We start from the raw sequence: 22,855 nt of genomic DNA on the forward strand, positions 1-22,855 counted from the left end.
TGAGAGTGGGCGCACATCGAAACATGAACCGCGTCAGATTTCCGATGCCTTCGTTGTAGTGGTAGAATCGTCAGCTGGATTTGACAACTTCGGGTGTCACGTCAGCTGACGGTCTCCAGCGTGCACTCACACATTAAAAAAAATTGTCCTGTTATTTATAAGCTTTCAAAGCTCGTGAAAGCTTTCGATTTTCGAAGATAGAGTTCAAAACGGACGTTTGTGCAATAAAACCATCACATGTAGAATTTATTAATCAGTAAATTTAGCAATAAATACAACTATGTATAATAGGAAAATCGTTATTACAACATCAAGTAAATTTCTGGCATGTAACGAATTTAATAAAGCTTTTAAAAATGCCTATAATTCTAACTCTCAAGAGTAACTAATTTAGCGATCCTTCTGCATGACGCGCAGGACTTGCTCCTCACGCACCAGAATATGGCCCTTCTGTACCGCCAGGATCAGGCTGATCAGATTGACGGCATAGGTCGACACGCAAACGATACATAAATCCTCGAGCACGAAGTACAGCAAATAGGCCAAATAGACGGACAGCACGTTGGACAGCCCAATCAGGTAGGTGGTGAGCCGGGAAATGCGGATGTTGTTGCTGAAGGACAGCCCAGCGACCAGGAAGTAGTAAAAGATGCCGAAGAATCCGTTCGGGATGTTGAGCGGGGAGTCGTGGCCAAGGAGTGGTCCCACCAGGCCGAAACCGCGCCCGTAGCTGGAATGAAGATAAGGGGTAATATGAAATGTTTGTTAGATGGATTTTTTTTTAAATCTTTATTAAGGTGTTATTGTTAGATGGAACCAGAGGCGCGGTCACGTTCCGAGACGTGGGTAGGACAAAAACTGGATTATCAAAACTATAGAATAAGAATACTTTTAAGGAATTTCAAGGACTTTCCGGAGATCCTCTCGAATTTCAACAGATTTTTTCGGCTTACTACCAGACATCCGTATGTGCTACAATCATCATAAACTGCTTCAAATTCGCGTATATCTGCAATTATTCTTTCATATCTTTGTTTCGTTTCTCAACCTATAAAGACGAGCTTCAGCCTTATAGACAGGAGGTCTGGCAAAGACTAAAAGACTCCATCACATAATGTGGCAAAGACTTCAATTTTTTTTCATCTACCTTACCAAATTGACGAAATTTCCTTTTCGTGGCAATGTGGGGATGCAGAGGTTTTCTCTTCCTGTTTCTAACTACACACTAACATTTCTCTCCTTTCCCAACTGGCTAAGCTATATAGGGTAATTCGCTAAATGTTGAACGGCTAATTTCTTCGCCTATTGTTGAACGCACGTGCATTTCTTATGGGCGTTCAACAATAGGCAAGAATTTTAGCCGTTCGACATTTGGCGGTTTCCCCTACTTGTTTAAATATTCATCTTTCGATTACGTCACCTGTCAGTCTGTCACTTATAAAATTTCAGAAATTCTCTGAGCCTCCCTGAACTAGCAGAAATAATTACGCACTTTCAGAAAACTTTCAACAGTTTTATGGAAAAGCAGAAACTATTAGAAACTTCAAGACTTCTTGGAAAATTTTAATACATCATTGCGTACTTTTTGGAATGGAAAGCATTCCTCATAGACTCTAAGAAGCCTTTCGGAATAGATTTCTCCTTCACAATCCCGGAAACCTAAACGATTGCCAGTTTAACCTCTGATTAACTTTGAAACGTTTTAATGATTTTTTTTAGATCTAGCAATTGAAACAGTATTGATAGTATTAGATCTTTTAGTTATCCATATTATATGTTCTTACTATAATCATGGGTAGGACAGTGCTTCGACTGTCCTACCCATGTATTTTCATGCGTAGGACATGTCCTACTTGTCCCACCCACTCCCGGCGCCACTGGATGGAACTTTTATCATAACAAATGGAAAGAGAAAATTTAAACTGCCTTATAACTTTCAAATCGACTTTTGTCAACATTTTGATGTACTAGAATAAAAGGCTTGACTCTTCCAAGATCGAATGGTCAATGAAAGTTGAAAACCCATCAAGAATCTTCTTTACGTGATGCTTTTCGCTTTTGGCAATCGCAAAGTGCACTCCAGTATAGAAAACACAGACGTAGTCCTACGCCAATACCTCTGATGGATTGCAGTCTTATTATGAAATAAAGCTAACTGTTATTTCAATCAGAATAAGTCCGGGAGTTGCTGCAACATCGCACGAGAGCGAACGATGCACGATACAAACGGGCGCGGAACGGACAAAACTCGATTTCCCAAAATAGAAAGCGCCAGCAGGAATAGCTAATAACGCACGAAAATTCTATGAGAAGTTAAACCGTTCACGTAAGGGCCACGTGCCACAGTCTGACATGTGTAAGGACATTAACGGAAATCTCCTTACGGATGAGCGTGAGCTGTCCAAAAGGCAGCACTACTAAGAGCAACTGAATGGTGATGTGGTAGGAAACGAGGGCGGTATGATGACAAACCTGGGAGCATGCGTACAAAACATACGTTTTCCAGCTCGGGATCTTCACTCTTCAGGAAATCGGCGCCTGAAGGAGAATGGCCGCCTGAAAAACTGCAAAGCCCTTGTCGTTGACCTATCATTATTTATTTTATTTATTCAGACTAAGGCCGAAGTGGCCTATACGGTATATTAGAGTCTTCTCCATTCGGCTCGGTCCATGGCTACACGTCGCCAACCACGCAGTCTACGGAGGGTCCGCAAGTCATCTTCCACCTGATCGATCCACCTTGCCCGCTGTGCACCTCGCCTTCTTGTGCCCGTCGGATCGTTGTCGAGAACCATTTTCACCGGGTTATTGTCCGACATTCTAGTTACGTGCCCGGCCCACCGCAGTCGTCCGATTTTCGCGGTGTGAACGATGGATGGTTCTCCCAGCAGCTCATGCAACTTGTGGTTCATTCGCCTCCTCCACGTACCGTCCGCCATCTGCACCCCACCATAGATGGTACGCAGCACTTTCCCTTCGAAAACTCGTCCAGGTCTCGTGTCCGTAGAGAACTACCGGTCTTATAAGCGTTTTGTAGATAGTCAGTTTGGTACGGCAGCGAACTCTATTCGATCGGAGCGTCTTGCGGAGTCCAAAGTACGTGCGATTTCCAGCCACTATGCGCCTCCGAATTTCTCTGCTGGTATCGTTATCGGTGGTCACCAGTGAGCCCAAGTACACGAATTCTTCAATCACCTCGATTTCGTCACCACCGATAGAAACTCGTGGTGGGTGGCTTACATTGACCTCTCTTGAGCCTCTTCCTATCATGTACTACGTTTTTGACGTGTTGAAAACTAGTCCAATCCGTTTAGCTTCGCTTTTTTGTCTGATGTTGGCTTCATCCATCCTATCAAAGTTACGTGCCATGATATCAATGTCGTCGGCGAAACAAAATAACTGGACGGACTTCGTGAAAATCGTACCACTCGTGTCAATCCCTGCCCTTCGTATTACCCCCTCCAAAGCGATGTTGAATAGCAGACACGAAAGACCATCACCTTGCCGTAACCCTCTATGCGTTTCGAAGGGACTTGAGAATGCCCCTGAAACTCGAACTACGCACATCACCCGATCCATCGTCGTCTTGATCAATCGTGTCAGTTTATCCGGAAATCCGTGTTTGTGCATAGCTGCCATAGCTGGTTCCGATCGATTGTATCATATGCGGCTTTGAAGTCGATGAATAGATGATGTGTGGGCACGTTGTATTCGTGGCATTTTTGCAGTACTTGGCGAATGGCGAACACCTGGTCCGTGGTTGAGCGTTCGCCCATAAAACTCGCCTGGAACTGCCCCACGAACTCTTGCAATTGGTGTTAGTCGACTGCATAATATTTGGGAGAGTACCTTGCAGGTGGCGTTCAGCAATGTAATTGCGCGGTAGTTGCTACAATCCAGCTTATCGCCCTTTTTGTAGATGGGACACACGACACCTTCCATCCACTCCTGCGGCAAAACTTCCTCCTCCCAAACCTTGGTAATGACCCAGTGCCTCACCACCGTGTTTAAATAGCTCTCCTGGTAGTTGGTCAACCCAAGGGGCTTTGTTGTTCTTCAGCCGGCCAATCTCCGCCTGGATTTCCTGGAGATTCGGAGCCAGTAGAATTATGTCCTGCGCGCGTTCCCCCAGGTCCATCACCATACCGCCATCTTCGTCTGCCACATCGCCATTCAGGTGCTCTTCGTAGTGCTGCCGCCACCTTTGGATCACCTCACGCTCGTTCGTAAGAAGGTTCCCGTTTATGTCCTTACACATATCAGGCTGTGGCACGTGGCCCTTACGTGAAAGGTTCAACTTCTCATAGAAGTTTGTGTGTTATTAGCGCGGTACAGTTGCTCCGTCTCTTCACGGTTTCGATCTTCCTGCGGGCGCTTTTTCCTCCGGAAAAGGGCTTCGTGTCATGTCTACCATCCTTTCGAAGAACGAAGCATTTGCCAATGAGCTGGAATTCCTGGACCTTCCAAAACCAACATCAACTCTTCCATCTACAAACGTGGATGTGTCGTCCTGCAAAAACCCCTCGAATGTGGATCTAGCAGACCCTGTTTTTTGTTTTGCGTTTTCGAACCAAACCTGTAGCACTTCTGGCGGACATTGAAAAAATGTACCACCAAATAAAGGTCCATCCTGAAGATCAATCATAGCAACGCATTCTTTGGCGGCAGAACATATCAGTGCCCGTCTCCATTTTCGAGCTACAGACGCTTACTTACGGAATCGTTTTCTCTCCGTATTTAGCCACTTGTACCATCAAACAGCTTGCCAAGGACGAACACGCAAGATTTTCGTTGGCAAAGACTGCAGTTCTTGAAGATTTTATGTCGACGATTTTATAAGTGGCACCAAAGGCGTTGCAACGGCCGTTCAAGTACGCCGGCCAATCAGTTTGTTTGTTTAGTGCTGAGGGACTCCCACTTACACGACGAATTGTTTTATCCTACATTGCTCAAATCTTCGACCCGCTAGGCCTGATAGGGCCTGTTATATCCGCTGCCGAGCAATGCATGCAGCGCCTTTGGGTGCTATCTTCAAGCGATGGGAATTCATATTCTTGGGATCAACCCCTTCGCGAGAACCTACAGCATTCCACCCTTAATCATTGTGACGAATCCCCAGATTTGCTTCGGTGGCCGGAACAATCTGTCTCCAGCTGCACTTTTTCTCAGATGCTTCTGAGAAAGCCTATGGCCCGTGCGTCTATATGAGCTTCGAAGATAACAACCGCAATGTGTGTATCAAACTGCTGGCAGGCAAATCGAAGGCTGCTTCTCTGAAGACTCGGCACAGCATACGCCGCCTAGATCTCTGGTGGGCGATTCTCTCTACCCAGCTGTATGCCAGATTAATTGCATCGCACAAAATCATAACCAATGTGTTTTTTCCTGGGTAGATTCCATGACAGCGCTTCAATGGCTTAAATCACCACCATCGTGCTGGAAAACTTATGTCGGGAACCGTGTATCCAAGGTTCAAGAAGCAACAATTGGCTGTCCCTAGAACCACGTTCCAGGAAAGGAAAATCTGGCTGACGACACATCTCGTGGTCTCACGCCGGTCGAACTTCTTCAACATGAACGCTGGTGGACAAGACCTCCTTTGCTAAAGTTGGACAAGAATCATTGGCCGAATCAACCCGTTGATGATTCATCTTCTTCTGAAGCGTTTATTACCCGTTGTGCGAGCTACTACTCAATCGTTACTCTTTTGTCTTTTGTTACATTGTCGTGACCAGGACGAGGTTTCAAAGCTCGACCGTTCGTCGCAACAATAGGTACTCAGCAAACTGAACTCTGTTGTCGATTCGTTCTGACACGAACGAAAAACCGAAAACATTTTAGCGTTACCATGGAACTCAAGTTAGCCCTACATACTGATTAAAAACAATCAATAAATGAGTACAAATCGTTATGTGATAATAATTTTAAAGGCATTTTGTAATAACTCCTCATTCCAATCTTATCCACTACATTCCTTCCCTCCTCTACTCTGGAGGTGTATAATAAACATAAAATACCTTAAACATAAAAGGGAAATATCATTATCGATTCCTTTTAAATCAATATTGAATTACCGAATTACCTCCTTTTCAACAATGAAGAAAAATATGCGAGTGACTCAATATAATCCTAAAATAATTCAAATTGTATTCAAACCCCAAAATCTAATCTAAATACATTCAAATAACAATTCATATCCAATCCAAATTCAATTTAATTTCAATCCAAATCAAATCCATGTCCAATCTAAATCCAATCCATATTTAATGCAACTCTGAATCTATCCATATCCAAAACAAATCCAATCCACATCCAATCCAAATTTAATGCAACTCCAATCTAAATCCAACTCGAAACCAACCAAATCCAAATCTAACCCAAATCCAATCCGAAATCAATCTGAACCCCCAATCCCCCAATTCAAATCCAATCCATGTCAAGTCTAAATCCAATCCAATTCCAAACCAAATTCTATTTGAATTTGTTTGCAAAATTCAATTTAAATCTAATCCAAAAATCAATCTAAATCTAATCTAAAATCTAATTTTGTTTTATTTTCATTTTTGTCATTTTTTGCCTTTCTCGTACACTAAGTGTACGTAAAGGCTATAATATTGCTTCAAAAACAAAATTTTGATAGGAGGCCCGGAGGGCCGATTTTTATATACCGATCGACTCAGCTCGACGAATTGAGGTGATGTCTGTATGTGTGTATGTATGTATGTGTGTGTGTGTGTATGTGTGTATGTGTACAAATTTTGTAGACACACTTTTTTGAACTTCCCATTGTCCGATTTGCTCGCAACAAGTTGCAGACGACGCGGAATTCGGTCCCATTGTTTGCTATTGAAAATTAGATCAATAGCTCATCGCAATCTGGAGTTATGGCCAAAAATCTGTTTTGCGAATAAAAAATAGCAAAATGTTCTCAACTGAATACACCTAGATTCGAACTTCTGACCTCTGGGGTGGAAGGCGCTTGCCATACCACAAAACTATCAGAAACCCACATGGTATGAGTAAACCGAAGTCGTACAGTATTTATCAAATTAGTATGTGTGCATTTCTTTTCAAAGCCACAGAGTTCACTCTGCTAGGGTAACGGTGCCAATATTGGAAGTATTATTGAATCAATGAAAGAAAATATATATTTGATAATTCGAAATTGATAGTTTTAATGCATTAACAAATAGACAAACTTTTAATTTGCTAGAAATGAAATTGGATTCATTTCGTCTTAATAATTAATCTAAATTTCTTGGAGGTAAAATGAGCTCCACTATACTGCCGTCGCAAGCATAATCGTCCAATATTGATTTTGCATGGAAGAAAATATGGAACAGTTACGCTTGCGGCGGCAGTATATAAATAGGAAAGCCAATTTGTTGGAGAAATTATTGTTTTCAATTAATATTCATAATGGCACAATTACAACGTGTCGCTTCAAGTAAAGCAAACGTTAAGTAATGCAATGTACCCATTGCCTCCACTGAGGGCATGATTGCCTTATAAATGTTTATTTGGGTAACCTTTTACGAAGAGAAATCTGTTGAATAATTATTATCGTTTCTCTTTACTTAGCGTAATCAGGCCCATTTTTCTATTATTTTGCTATCATGCGCTCGCATACCCTACATACGAGTTCGATCAGCGGCGTTCAATCAGCGTATGGGAGCGCAGCTGATGTGCGTGAGGACGCTATGCAAGCACATTTCGGCGGGAGCGAACGGCACTGCATTCGCTTCATTCGCTTGCCGTCGGATGAATATCGCAGAAGGAAGCATCACCAACACACCGCATGGCCCTGACGAAAGCGAGTAAACAAAATGGGGCCGGATGATGCCTTTTATTTCACCCGGCAAGGGATATAGGACGTCAATTTTAAAATGGTTGTTAAAACGTTAAAACACATTTTAACCGAAAATAGTTGGATTTTCAGGTTCGAAATTTAATTTACTTTTAGATTGGCAACACGAAAGCATAGCATAGCATAGCATATGTGATTGTACAAATCGTGGGTGGCTATACAATGCTCAATTGAGCAATCTACTGTATATTGTCGCAAATTGGTACTTGGGATTAGTACCTTTTCCTATACAGTAGCAGTTGTATACCTGGCCACGTCCTTACAATCACGGAAGGGAAGGAATGTTAGTTCAACATCTACTAGTGAAGATGCAGGGAACCCATACTACCTTCATAGATGTCTCGGGAAGGAAATTTTGTGTTAGTGGGAAAGGTGAATAATAGGGAGCTCTATTCGATAATATAGAGCGTTTGTCAATAACAGTATATGCTGTAAAAATAATAAAATATATTCATTAATTTACTTACGAACCGTCCTAAGGAAAAACAAAACAAAACACAAAATTTCGGCAAATCGCGCGATCGTTCCGCCGTCCGAAACAAGAGCCAACTCGCACTGCACTAATTAACTTTATTACCGACCGCGCAATGCAAAACACAAAATTTCGGCAAATCGCGTGATCGTTCTGCCGTCCGAAACAAGAGCCAACTCGCACTGAACTAATTAACTTTATTACCGGTCGCGCAAATCTCGGCAAATCGCGTGCTCGTTGCGCTGCCGGAAACAAGAGCCAACTCGCACTGCACTAATTAACTTTATTACCGGCCGCGCAATGCAAAACACAAAATTTCGGCAAACCGCGCGATCGTTCCGCCGTCCGAAACAAGAGCCAACACGCACTGCACTAATTAACTTTATTACCGGCCGCGCAATGCAAAACACAAAATTTCGGCAAATCGCGCGATTGTTCTGCCGTCCGAAACAAGAGCCAACACGCACTGAACTGGTTAACTTTATTACCGGCCGCGCAATGCAAAACACAAAATTTCGGTAAATCGCGCGATCGTCCCGCCGTCCGAAACAAGAGCCAACTCGCACTGCCACTTTTAGATTGGCAACACGAAAGTCTAATTATTTCGATTAAACAACATGTGTAGATATGTAGCCTGATATAAAGGTGTAGACTTCGGCTGTCTGTTGGTGGTGTTGGATTGCGTGGGAGTGCTCTCGCCTCTTAGATTTGACGAATCGATGTTCTAATCTTTGTTTACAAACGCAGAGAATTCGTTTTAAAAATTTGGTATTGAGTTATAGAAAATAAAAATTGTTTAAAGTTCATTGGTATTATACTAGAAAATATGTTTTTGAAAAAAAAAAGAATAGAGCCGAACGAGCGTTGATCACAGGACTCTCTGAGTGAGAGCCTAGAACGTTACCCCTCAGCTATCTTTACTTCTTGGAAAATTGGTGATCGAAGTATAACAGGTTATACGCAATTTGCACTGATCATCTGCTGCTTGTGCATTCGTGCGGCAACGCACCGGCTGCAACTGCTGTGTTTAGGTTCCGTGGCATATTTAAATCATATGACGTTGAAAAACATATACGATTGAGTTTACGTCATGTGCTTTTGTGTCATAATGTCAGATGTCAGATATGTCACCTAATATTCATAATGTTTTGGTGTGCATGGAAGCAACTTCAGAATCAATTTCAACATTTGATTTGAATTCACTGTAATTCATTCTTCCTAGCGTTGCAGCAAATAATTCATATTGGCACAGTATATGTAAAACATGGCTGGGCTAACAATTAGTTTGAAAATAAAACAATTTATTTTAGTAAATGGTTTTGATGTTCTATAAATTTTAACTAACTATAATCGTACCTTTTCGTTTGCATACCTTCTGTGTTTTTGATAGTTAATTAATTCATGCTATACATGAATCCTAAATCTTGGACTTCACGAGACCAATTAATTGGAAACCCATTCATAGCGACAACATATCTGTTTGAAGATTTCAAATAGCACTCGGATTATGTGGGAGAAGCTGAGAAATGCCGAAATGCTCTCTATATGAAGAAAAGCAACCCTAGTAGAATTCTTCTAAGACTTTATTAAGTCGGATCAAAATCGTAAATCTTAATTGAAAAGTGGTTAAATGGCATTGACAAAAACGGAACTGCTCATCAGCAAAAAATGAATTCTTATCTATATGATGAAGAATCATACTATTTCAGAAGGTGCCAGAAGCCTAAGCTGGATTCTGACTTCAAAACAGAAAAAGTTTGTCAATTGACCAAAATTATGGATCATATCACCGAAGTTATGGATCATAATCACGATAAAAATTGCGCAAAATTGTATTTTTTTTTTATTAAATGTAGTTTTCTATGAATAATTTTCCAAACATTTATGGATCATTTGTCATACGTTCATGGGAAAATAGCAGGAATGATATTGTTTTTCTTGATCATGTTTAAAGGTACATACTTATTTTACAATTATTTGATATATTTTTTTTAGCTTAGTTATGCTTAGTTATGGATCTTAAAATTATTCTTTATGGATAAGCCTGAGCTATTTTTTGGATTTGAGGTAGCGTTTTATGGAACATTCTGATGTTATTTATGGATCGGTATTTAACGGTACAAAGTAAGGGCTGCCATAAACAAATTTGAAAAATAAGATCTATTTAGTGTTATATTAGACTTTTCTAATATGTTTGTCAACCCATTTGAACGAGCGAGAAAGGCATCATCACCGCTAGGTGGATTAATCAGGGTTTTTGTTTTCATTCCGCCAACTTTTTGGTTCTTCATTTTACAAATTCTTTTGCCTTTTAGATTCATTTTTCTCATTGTGCCTTTTTTGTGTCTTTCAGTTTTTGTCACCCGGCCTACTCCTCTGCCCTACTGCCGGAGAGCCTACCGGGGACGCTAGCATTCATCTGTCTTTTTCTCGTTCCTTTTTTTTTAATCTTTCTTTGCCACTTTTATGTTTTGTGCCATTTGTTTTGCACCTTTTCTTTCCCACCCGGCCTACTCCTCTGCCTTTCCGTCTTGTCTTGTCTTTCATTTTCTTAAAACTCTTATTAATATACATTTTTTTTATTTACCTGATTCCAATGATACCGATTCTAACAGATGTAAGCTGGGAGCTCAACCAACTTGAACAAAAAAATGAATTCAACTCTACTGGCTGCGTCATTGTCGTGACCAGGACGAGGTTTCAAAGCTCGACCGTTCGTCGCAACAATACTCAGCAAACTGAACTCTGTTGTCGATTCGTTCTGACAAAAGATATTTTAGTTACTAGATAAAGATTGTCGCTTCGGTTCCCTTTGTTCTGCTGTCCGGAACATGTTGGGTACCTTGACAGCTTGGTACCCGTATCGTATAAATTTTCCTTCTTTGACATTTAGCTCCCCTATCCTCGCCAGCAAAAGATGTTCCGGACAGCGACGACAGCGACAATCTTTATTTAGTAACTAAAATATCTTTTGTTCTGACACGAATGAATAACCGAGAACATTTTAGCGTTACCATGGAACTCAAGTTAGCCCTACATACTGATTAAAAACAATCAATAAATGAGTACAAATCGTTACAAGATAATAATTTTAAAGGCATTTTGTAATAACTCCTCATTCCAATCTTTCCACTACGGGCTGTTCATCTGGAACTTGTCGGGGTTCTTTCTACAGCATTCCTGGTTACCCTCAAACGTTTCGTCGCGCGGCGTGGCAAGGTTTGCGAGATCTATTCCGACAATGCCTCCAACTACAAAAGCGCCGCAAACGAATTACACGAGCTCTACATGCTGCAGAAAACTGGTGATAGCAGCCGCAAATTATTCTTTGATTGGTGCGCAAACACCGAAATTCTTTGGAAATTTATACCGCTACGCGCCTCACTTCGGCGGATTGTGGGAGGTGGCGGTCAATTCTTCTAAGATCAAGATTACCGGTGGTGAGTTTAAGCCGTTCGGCAGCGCAGTATCATTACTTGACACTTTACCGGTCGTTACTAAACGCTCTGCTATAACAGTAGTGCGACTGACAGGTGACCAAATTTGGTAGCGCGATAAGAGCGCTGCTATTTGATGAACTGTCAACTGTCAAACGTAATTCAAGGCCCATCACCGAACTATCCAGCGATCTTTTAGTTATAGAAACCCTAACGCCGGGCCACTTTTTAGTCGGGACAAACTTGCAAGCCGTTCCCGAACCTGATCACAAAAACATTCCCGACAATAGACTGAATCGATGGCAGTTGGTCTCCAAAATGTTACAATCGATATCGAAACGATGAAACACCTAATATCTTCAACACCTCCAAGGTCGCTCAACTAAAGGGGATCAAACCGTCCGTTAGTGTTCAAGTAGACCGACTTGCTATTATCAAGGACGACAACCTTCCTCCGCCCAGTAGACTCTTGGTCGCATTATGAAGGTTCATCCTAGTCTGGATGGTATTGTAAGATACTACCACTCTACCTACCTTAAAACTAGCTAAAATTGAATTAAGGTGATTATACAAATTACGTGCTTTTCCAATATTTTTTTTCAAGAGCACGAGATGAAAGAACCATAACGGGTATGGGGCTGAAATAATGGTAGATCGTTGGTAGTAGTAGTAGTAGTAGTAGTAGTAGTAGTAGTAGTAGTAGTAGTAGTAGTAGTAGTAGTAGTAGTAGTAGTAGTAGTAGTAGTAGTAGTAGTAGTAGTAGTAGTAGTAGTAGTAGTAGTGGTGGTGGTGGTGGTGGTAGTGGTGGTGGTGGTAGTGGTGGTGGTGGTGGTGGTGGAGGTGGTGGTGGTGGTGGTGGTGGTGGTGGTGGTGGTGGTGAGTGGTGGTGGTGGTGGTGGTGGTGGTGGTGGTGGTGGTGGTGGTGGTGGTGGTGGTGGTGGTGGTGGTGGTGGTGGTGGTGGTGGTGGTGGTGGTGGTGGTGGTGGTGGTGGTGGTGGTGGTGGTGGTGGTGGTGGTGGTGGTGATGGTGGTGGTGGTGGTGGTGGTGGTGATGATGGTGGTGGTGGTGGTGGTGGTGGTGGTGGTGGTGGTGGTGGTGGTGGTGGTGGTGGTGGTGGTGGTGGTGGTGGTGGTGGTGGTGGTGGTGGTGGTGGTGGTGGTGGTGGTGGTGGTGGTGGTGGTGGTGGTGGTGGTGGTGGTGGTGGTGGTGGTGGTGGTGGTGGTGGTGGTGATTGGTGGTGGTGGTAGTAGTAATAGTATTAGTAGTAGTAGTAGTAGTAAGTAGTAATGGTAGTAGTAATAGTAGTAGTAGTAGTAGTAGTATGATAGTAGTAGTAGTAGTAATAGTAGTAGTAGTAGTAGTAGTAATAGTAGTAGTAGTAGTAGTAGTAGTAGTAGTAGTAGTAGTAGTAGTAGTAGTAGTAGTAGTAGTAGTAGTAGTAGTAGTAGTAGTAGTAGTAGTAGCTGGAGTTGATAGTATCCAGTCCTTTCTAGACTGGAATGCGCATAGAATCTATATAGTGTAGCCTCGTTCTGGCCACTCTTTTGGACGAAAAGAGCAAGAAGTGGTACAAGTGGATCTCTATCCGGCACAAAGGTCACAAAGACAACAAGGAAGTGTTTCGTGTAAGTGATTGCATGCGATCTAGCGATCAGAGGCTTCAGACCGTAAAGTAAGCCTTCGCAAGCGTCATTCCAGGCAGCCGCCTGATCAGACATCACAAGTCGAAACCGACGGACAAATCATTCAATCAGATGGTCTTCTACACTGAGCTGATTCTGCATCTAAATATTATCTGCAACGCACATATATTTTTGCAATCAAGCTTTGCAAATAAATATTACTATTCCTGCACATAAAACTGTAGATTTTGTACCTCTTAAGTTTTATGTGCAATGCATACATGAAATAAATGCATTTCGAATAGTGTTTATCTAACCGCTCCAATGTGTTTTATGTGCGCCTGTTAATAATAAATATTTGGTTTGCTTATAAAAACAAATAGGAGACATTTTTGATTCTAGAATTGAAAACTTTAATCAGAAATCAAGGAGATGCGCATATATATATATATATATATATATATATATATATATATATATATATATATATATATATATATATATATATATATATATATAAGTACAATATTTTTAATAATTCAATATTTTTATTTCGGAGCTTGTAAGAAACGGTAACAAATATATGACATAGGAAAATTAATTGAGGTTGACGGTGGTACGATATTGCACACTTGTCTTCCATGCGGAACAAATTCTAGAAAACGATGCCAGCCAGCAGCAGCCCGGATTTTTGTCTAGTTCTACGGTGACCAAATCAAGTATAGCCGGTAATAATTGCAACCAGCATGAATTACGGTATTATTCCATCACATTTTTGGTACGGAACTGTCGTATCTGCCGGCCGATTTTCGGCCATATGAAATTGTTGATAGGGAGTATTTTCTTCGATGTTCCAGTTGTATCCGACGGTCAATCTTTTATTTTATGTGCGGTAATCATATAAAGGAAAATGGATTTGCTCTGACTGGATTTTATGTGCAGCATTTGATTTTCATTTCATGATAATGATGTTTAAAAGCTAAGCATATACAATATGAAAAGATTTTATTTAGAATTTAATTGATATGACAATATTTTTTATGTGCATCGGTCCATAGTTGTTAACTATCAATGCCGGCACTTAAAATTCAAGAGCGCGCAATAAAACAAAAGTTGGAATGCAAAACAACATGGTTGAGTCAACTGAAGCTAAACCGAAGAAAATTTATCTGGTGGATGAAAAATATAAAAGGTAAGCGTGTACGGTTTTCCATCCTGAATTACTTTATTCTCATGATTTTTTTCTTATCAAACAAGGTACAGTCAAATGATTGGAAACGACTTGAGATGCGGGATCACAGCTGCTTCACATTATCACGGACAAGCCTCATCCTGACGAAGTAAATAATAGACACTTCCATCAGATTCTTCTGCAGATCCACTTTTGAAATCGATGCTAGCAGCTAGCAAAACAATAGCGCTAATCCCAACAAGTTTGCCGAATGAAATTGTTGACAGGGAGTATTTTCTCCGATGTTCCTGTTGTATCCGACGGTCAATCTTCCATCCGCCGATTCGGACATTATTCCGCCGGTAAAATCAAATTAGAAAGATCGCCTTGAAAATGATGACAAGAAAATTATCATGAAATGTTTTCTTCGATGTTCCTGTCGTATTTTATCACCGAACTGCAATCGATTCAGCCACGATCGTTTTGAAAATCGTCACCGAATTTTCCAAGGCGATCTTTCTAATTTGATTTTACCGGCGGAATAATGTCCGAATCGTCGGATGGAAGATTGACCGTCGGATACAACTGGAACATCGAAGAAAATACTCCCTATCAACAATTTCATATGGCCGAAGATCGGCCGGCAGATACGACAGTTCCGTACCAAAAATGTGATGGAATAATACCGTAATTCATGCTGGTTGCAATTATTACCGGCTATACTTGATTTGGTCACCGTAGAACTAGACAAAAATATGGTGTATGTCGATATTTCCGGGCTGCTGCTGGCTGGCATCGTTTTCTAGAATTTGTTCCGCATGGAAGACAAGTGTGCAATATCGTACCACCGTCAACCTCAATTAATTTTCCTATGTCATATATTTGTTACCGTTTCTTACAAGCTCCGAAATAAAAATATTGAATTATTAAAAATATTGTACTTATATATATATATATATATATATATATATATATATATATATATATATATATATATATATATATATATATATATATATATATATATATATATATATGCGCATCTCCTTGATTTCTGATTAAAGTTTTCAATTCTAGAATCAAAAATGTCTCCTATTTTGACGTAAACTACGTCTAAGGGGAAGCCTCAGATACAGGGTGCAAAATGAAAATTTCCAAATTGAGGACCGTCACGAAATCATGTAAGATTTCAAACGGTAATAACGTCTTTATCTTTCGATGGATTTTCGACATTTGCTTATCAATCGATTCGGAAACTCTCCAGCAATTTGCCAATTATATTGATACTATTGATTATCAACGTTAAACTATTAAAAATGTTATTTCTTTCCAAACCGGGTGAAAAATTCAATCCCGTTCATAAATCCCCAACACGGACATCAGATTGCAGTAACGTTCGGGCCTTTTGATCCACTGCTTCGTTTCGCTGTGTATAAAAAGCCCCGTGTTTCGCGTGCGCGCGTCATTTTCATTCTGCATGTCACGGAGAACGGACGATTTCGTTCGCACGGGAGGGCTCGTTGATTGAGATTTATGAGTGTTGATGCGGATGAAATTTTTCGTCAGGTGGTGGTGGCGGTCTGGCAACAGCAGTACATCTTTTCATCCGTGTTCCCAACAGCATCGTTGTGGAAATGAATCGGTTCTTTTCAGGACCACCATTATGTTTGGAAGGAAAATTAAGTTGAAATAATTTTTGACGTAAACTACGTCTAAGGGGAAGCCTCAGATACAGGATGTAAAACGGAAATTTCCAAATTCGAGACCGTCGCGAAATTAGGATAGATTTCAAACACGAATAGCGTCTTTATCTTTCGATGCATTTTAATCACTTACTCTGCAGAAGTCGAATGATGGATTGAATCTTATGAATTTTTGCGTTACTGCTGCTGATTTATTGCAACAATCTCATGAATTTACTCTCAGTCAAACCAAATTCCTCAATGAAAAATTTAATGCCCTGAAAAGGACAGATTTCAGATCATGCGGATTTCTAATCACCAACACAACAGCAACCATTCGATAGTCAGAATATCACAAGAGTATTTCACTCAAATGCAGATGCTGGCTCTATGGTTCTACCGCTACACTGCAACAGATTGCCATCGTTGGATTCTCTGTCGCAACGATCCTGTTACGAGCGCTACCTACGCCATCGGTGGAAACGAAGAGCGTGCGTCAGAAGGAGAAGCTGCAAAAATGTATTTGCATGGATGGAAGTTAAACCTGAAACAAGTAGCAGTCTATCTACTAAAATAATAATCTTGAGGGGAAATTTCACTGGTATTGATGCTATCCATGTGAATAAATTTTTGTAGCGTCCCTGACGCACGGTCGTGATTCCGCCACTGACGGAAACTATCAGCCATCACCAAGCGATTGATATGCACTTTGATCAAAATTCGTCTCGCCTCAAATTATGGCTTAAGAGCTGCTTTCACTGATGACACTTCAGACGCAACCGTTGCAGAAATAAACACCACCATAGCCGCCATCGTAGAGGCACGCAAGAAAATTTCATCTGAGTGCTGTTGATGCTGACGACGACGACCGCGCGACCCACACCATCGCCGGGAATAAAATTTCCGGTAGGAGCTCCTCCGATGCCGAAGGTGGTACCATGGTCTGGTCTCCGCGACATCTCGAACAGGAAATGGCTCGCGCGCTGGAAGAGCTGCTTTCTTGTGATCAATAAAGTTGAATCTGTAGCTACGCCCCTTTGGTGAGTGTTTGACGGTTACACAATATTTGCAGCCATACCGGACAACAAAGAGGCGGGACTAATTAGCCATCTTTATTAATTATAAGAAAACTGCTCTCCCCCGCGCGCGTGGCATTTCATTAGAAATGTCGCGGACGGCGGTCCCAGCATCAGTTCTTCTCAGGGCCACCATCCTATGCAAAGGAAGAGGTGAGGCGAATATTGTTCAAAGAACAAATTAAGCACTTGGCGACGCCATAATGTTGCCGTCCGTAGCAGAATCACGAGTGCGCCCGGGAGGAGATGCTACAATTATGGATTCGTATGGATGGCATCAGTGGCAGGCAGGTGAAATTTTCTCAAGATCTTATTTGATTTTGTTGCAGCTTGTGATTGGGAAGGCGGATTATTAACAATCAATCGAAAGATGGAGATGGAGACAGTTCAATCGAAATGATGCCGTCAGTAGCGAAATCACGAGTGCGCTTTGACGCGTGGTCTTTGCAAAAACATGTGTGCGTCTTCAGTGATTTGACGGAAGTTATCCTCATTTCTAAAGTTTTAACGGTTAAATACAGTAAAAAGTGCAATTAAACTTGATAAATTGAAATTTAGAAATACCCAAGTTTAGTTAAGCTCATTTAGAATATTTTTCGAAAAATTCGAAAAAGAGCAATGAACAAAACTAAACTATTCATATTATACAAAACTCGGAAATTCAATAAATTTGTTTTAATTACATAAATATATTAGTTCCTTTCAAAATGTAAATTTCATAAGAAATCCAAAGAGTAATTTTGTAATACTCATGGATAATGGCACTAGATTCTTCATTTTACCAAACTGTTTCACGTAGTTTACGTCGGGCGGTCGTGTCTTGTACACAACCCTTATGATTTTTTTATAAGCAAACCAAATATTTATTATTAACAGGCGCACATAAAACACATTGGAGCGGTTAGATAAACACTATTCGAAATGCATTTATTTCATGTATGCATTGCACATAAAACTTAAGAGGTACAAAATCTACAGTTTTATGTGCAGGAACAGTAATATTTATTTGCAAAGCTTGATTGCAAAAATATATGTGCGTTGCAGATAATATTTAGATGCAGAATCAGCTCAGTGTATGGGTCTCAAAGACTTCTATAAAAAGTTCGTTTTCGGAGTGAAATGATAGCCTTTCGGTACAACTTAGTTGTACGAGAAAGGCAAAAATGTCCCAATCACACCCACATGATACTTTCAAAACAATAATTTCCAACCAGGAACAACCTGGCAGGATCGCCAAATGTGAGGCCAAATTGCGCCGAATGAGCTATCCGTTGGTTTGATAGCTGACTTATCGAGCTTTCAACTTCGTTGCCTACCTTACGGCTTTTTCAAACGATTTATAGTGAATAATGCACCAACCTGTCATGGGCTGGAAAAGCATCCACCATCAGAGAGAAGATTAGGAAAATTCACCGATCATAAAGTCTAATTCGCTCGAGACTTTTGATGGCTTAGATAAGGAATTATGCACAATTGTTGTTGCTTTTGATTATTTGGCAAGTCTTCTGATGGCATAATTTTTGTTAGAGCTTCAATATATGAATATATACAACACTTTGTGCTCAATCACAGCATGTTAGGCTAAGATTTGAGCCATATTATACTCTAGTCAAAGGGATTAAGTTTTCATGTAGTTCAGTCTATCCACTCATGGCGCATTAATCTTGCATTTCAAAAATTGGATGTTACATACCTTTATTTAATTTTTTCTTCGCATTATTATTTTTTTCAGTTTTTTGGTTTATTTATATGACTTTGTAGAACGCCAAATTATTTCGTTCGTCAATTGATTGCATATAATATAAACATAACCCCACGTTTTATTTCCAGTATAGGAAAACCATAATTCATTTACATTGGTTCAGTGAGTGTATTTCCAATTTGCATTGCACCGCGCTCTATACCACGTTGCACAACCCATCAGGGTATTCAAGTGCCATCTCCATTTCATCAGATATGCAAAACACAATCGCACCGAATTAATCTCCAAGCACTCCCAGGCACGAGTCGGCCATACTCGGTCCGGTGCTGCGTGTCGCGCTATTCAACGCCATGTCCCATTTCAGCCTTTGTTTCGCGGTCGGTTGTCGCCCGGCGCGGTTTCAACAATATGATGCAAACATGTGCGGCGGAAGAGTGCGTGAACGAAGGACGACAAAAGCCTATCCGACACGATGCGATGGGAAATGCGTCCACCCGACCCGTCCTCTGCCATCATCGGTGAAAAAACGACGAGTCAGGATATGCCGTCGTCGTCATCGGTCGCGGTCGGTCCAGGCAGTGCCAGTGGGCAGAATGACGGGATGTCGGGAGGATAACGAATATAGTAATAAAGTTCAAGTTGCATAATAAAGTGAAAATTTCCTTTAAAATGTCATTTTTTCATTGCCAGCAGATTGGCAAATCTATTCTCTATATAATAAAAATAAAATGGTCTGTGTTTGTATCCGCATACCTAACTCGAAAAAGGCTGGATGGATTTTCTTCATTCCTTCAACCGATAGGATCGCAGCTTCCGACGGGTTTATATGATATAACGAATTAAGATGAGTAAATCGTGCAAAACTAAAAGTATGGAAGTATGGAAGTTTTGCAGAACAGTTTACAACGCATATTTTCGCCTACTATGCAGATTGCAGACTAACGTCTGCCGGGTCGAATGGTGTTTTATAAGATAATCAAATAACTTTAACATGAAGTAAATACCTTAACAAAATACTGAAATTGAAATCCTCTTACAATGTTTTTCCTTACTTTCTTCTTGTGAAAAAATCCTGAAATTATTTAAAAATCCTTGAGGAATTTCTGTAATGTATCCCGAATGTTCCTTGAAAATCATAAAAAAATTGTTCAAGAATTCTCAGAATAAATTTTTGAAACAGATTTTGATATTTTCTCTGAAGGATATCCTAATTCCTAAAAGCAGTTGTAATGAATCGATTTCCAAAAAAAATCTACGGAAAATAGGGTAAATGATGTATTTTCTACATCTAAATATATTTTGGACTATTGGCTATATTTTGCGTATTTTTCTACTTGGCTTTCGTTAAATAAATAGGAATCACGTGTCTGTTTTGCCTCGTTCATAATCACATTTCGAACCATATTCATTTAACAAAATAAACAAAATATAACTGAGGGTTGTTATATAATCAAATTTCAGTTAAACTCAAATGTTTTATTCTTATCATCAGAGCGTTTATCCAGCTCTCAGGGTAGATAATAATAGTATCGGGCAAACAATATCGAGGTATGACCACCATCAAGCAATCAAACAAACATCTGACTGCGTGCGACACAAACGGAGTCTGCGCGGTTGATCTCTGTGTGCGATGTGATAGCCCAGTTGTCAAGTGTGCGGCGATGCTGTCATGTCGTGGAGTTTTGTTGCTTTTCTTAAATCCTTGCATGGGTGGATCGATAGGTGATGAATTCCTACACAAAATATTAGGGTCATGGGAGGAAATGTTAGCTTAGGATGTAACGTTGACTTATCAAGCAAATCAATCAATAATTCAAAAATACATCGAGATATTTATACTGATTCTTGAAAGGACAAGCATCCCGAAATCCAAAACAAAAATCCTCGCGTTTTCAGGGGCACCCAATTCAATTTAAAAGCAACGCAGAACTGTCATCGCAGCATGCGTGAAATAATAGTTTACAATAGTGCTGTCAATGAGCAGCTCGAAGTTGTTCCCGTCCTGCTCGTTTTTTGTCAACAAATGGGCAACTTCGAGCTACTTCAAGCTCTTATTGGACAGCACTAATGACAATTATGTTGCTGAACAACTTGCTAAAAATTCCGAATAGAATCGCCTAGAATTCGCCCGGTTACGCTAGTTGGTGAGACTTTTTTTTTGACTTCTAATGGTGAGAAATTTCCGTTTTCAAATACGAAAGGAGTAGCAACTAAGGGGCAATCCAGAGTAAACGCGACGAGCGATGCGACGCGACGCGACTCACGTAAAAGAATAAGAATCATTATCAACAGGCTGTCAAATTGCACTGCCGCGTCGCATCGCACGTCGCGTTTACTCTGGCTTGCCCCTAAGGCAAATCATTTTTTTTTTCTGGATAATGATTTCAGATAAAGGTCAAGATCAATTTGTTTTAGGAGGATAGGTAGATGTAAAGCTATACGTTTGTCATCAACCGTCATCGGTCTTTTGATCGAAAATCGATTTCGCTTGATAAGTGCTCGAAGCAGGTGTTGCTCGAGTAATATCACGGCCACAGCCGGCTGAACCCCCAACCCCAATGCAATATATTTGTATGGTTCACCACAATGCAATGTTTATTTGTTGTAATGAATATTTTATGTGTTTTGTCTTTTATGCTCGCTCATGTCGTCGCCTTCTTCACCATCGCATCGGATGGCCACGTGGTGCTTCTTTTTTTGTCACTTTTAAATTTGTTTCAACTTTTCGTGATTTATGTTTGTTTTAGCTCGTTGTGGGATTAACTTGTTTGTAAACAACTTTTCAACGCACCACTACCATTATCATTTGATGGGCAATAAATCTCGCTCTTTATTTATGAGCGTCATACTGAACTGAGCAACGCCTACCGTTTTGCAACCCGCACAACAACGCTGGCTGATGGTATCAAAATTATCATTCGGATTCGTACCCGGTTCTGAATTAGGATCGGGACTGATAGAATACTTACGGCGAGGTAAACACTTTGGTGCAGCTGATCCGCTCGCTGATGTCGCACATGGCCTCGTAGCTGTTATCCCGTTCGGCCCGAATCTCCACGTAGGACGTGTACAGCGACAGCAAGAATCCGGCCAGGCTCAACCCGACCAGACCGGCCGTGTAGGAACACTTGCAGGTGCTGCAGCTTGAGCTCATTGCGCGGTCCGAATGGTTGACTATTTATTTGCACGATGAAATTGAAAACAAAACGATGGAGCTAATCGCGTGACGTAGATAATGGAGATTAGTTCCAAGCGTTAGGACATTATTCCCGGCGAAGTTTAGCGCAGCAGAAGGTAGAGAGCGATCCGAAAGAGTACCCACCACACGCAGCGAAATCGCGACTACGTCTGTCGTGGGCTTTGTGCATTATCAGACAGCAGCTGCTACCAGATAAAGAGCTTTGAAGAGTACAACACCAGTCCAGGGGCTTCGCTGTATGCGAGAGAATTGCGACGACGCTACGCGACCATGATGCTGATGATGATGTGGTAGTTGTTGATGCTGCCATGACAGAGCAGAACGATGTTGAATATTGGACATATGTACTGGACGAAATCTAAATGAAGGAAAAGGAAAAGGGATTCATCTGTTTGTGAATTGGGACCACCCACGTACATACAATTGATAATGCTTAATTGTTAAGGGAATTGTAAAATAGAAAAAATACAAACTTCTTAACGGATACGATATGCGTGTGTCTGAGGGATTTTGTAGGATTGAAATAGAGTTTTTATAAGTTTAAAGTGGATTAGGTTCAAATCATTTAGATCTGCATTTAGATAAAACTTGGATTGCTATTGGATCGGATTTGGATGGAATTGGAA

At 40.8% G+C, this 22,855-nt stretch overlaps 1 protein-coding gene and 1 pseudogene across 1 annotated transcript; both read right to left on the reverse strand.

Moving 5' to 3' along the window:
* Positions 1-216: 216 nt before the first annotated feature.
* Positions 217-22,623, reverse strand: LOC134217338 (vitamin K epoxide reductase complex subunit 1-like protein 1). The gene is made up of 2 exons (XM_062696084.1): positions 22,000-22,623; positions 217-730 (listed from the first exon to the last, which is right to left on the reverse strand). The coding sequence occupies exons 1-2, from the start codon at positions 22,182-22,184 to the stop codon at positions 391-393; spliced, it is 525 nt and encodes a 174-aa protein (XP_062552068.1). The 5' UTR covers positions 22,185-22,623; the 3' UTR covers positions 217-390.
* LOC134207544 (uncharacterized) overlaps positions 22,490-22,855 on the reverse strand; it is a 36,732-nt pseudogene continuing 36,366 nt past the window's right edge.

The sequence above is a fragment of the Armigeres subalbatus genome, chromosome 1 (genome assembly GCF_024139115.2).
Source record: "Armigeres subalbatus isolate Guangzhou_Male chromosome 1, GZ_Asu_2, whole genome shotgun sequence".
NCBI classification, from domain to species: Eukaryota; Metazoa; Arthropoda; class Insecta; order Diptera; family Culicidae; genus Armigeres; species Armigeres subalbatus.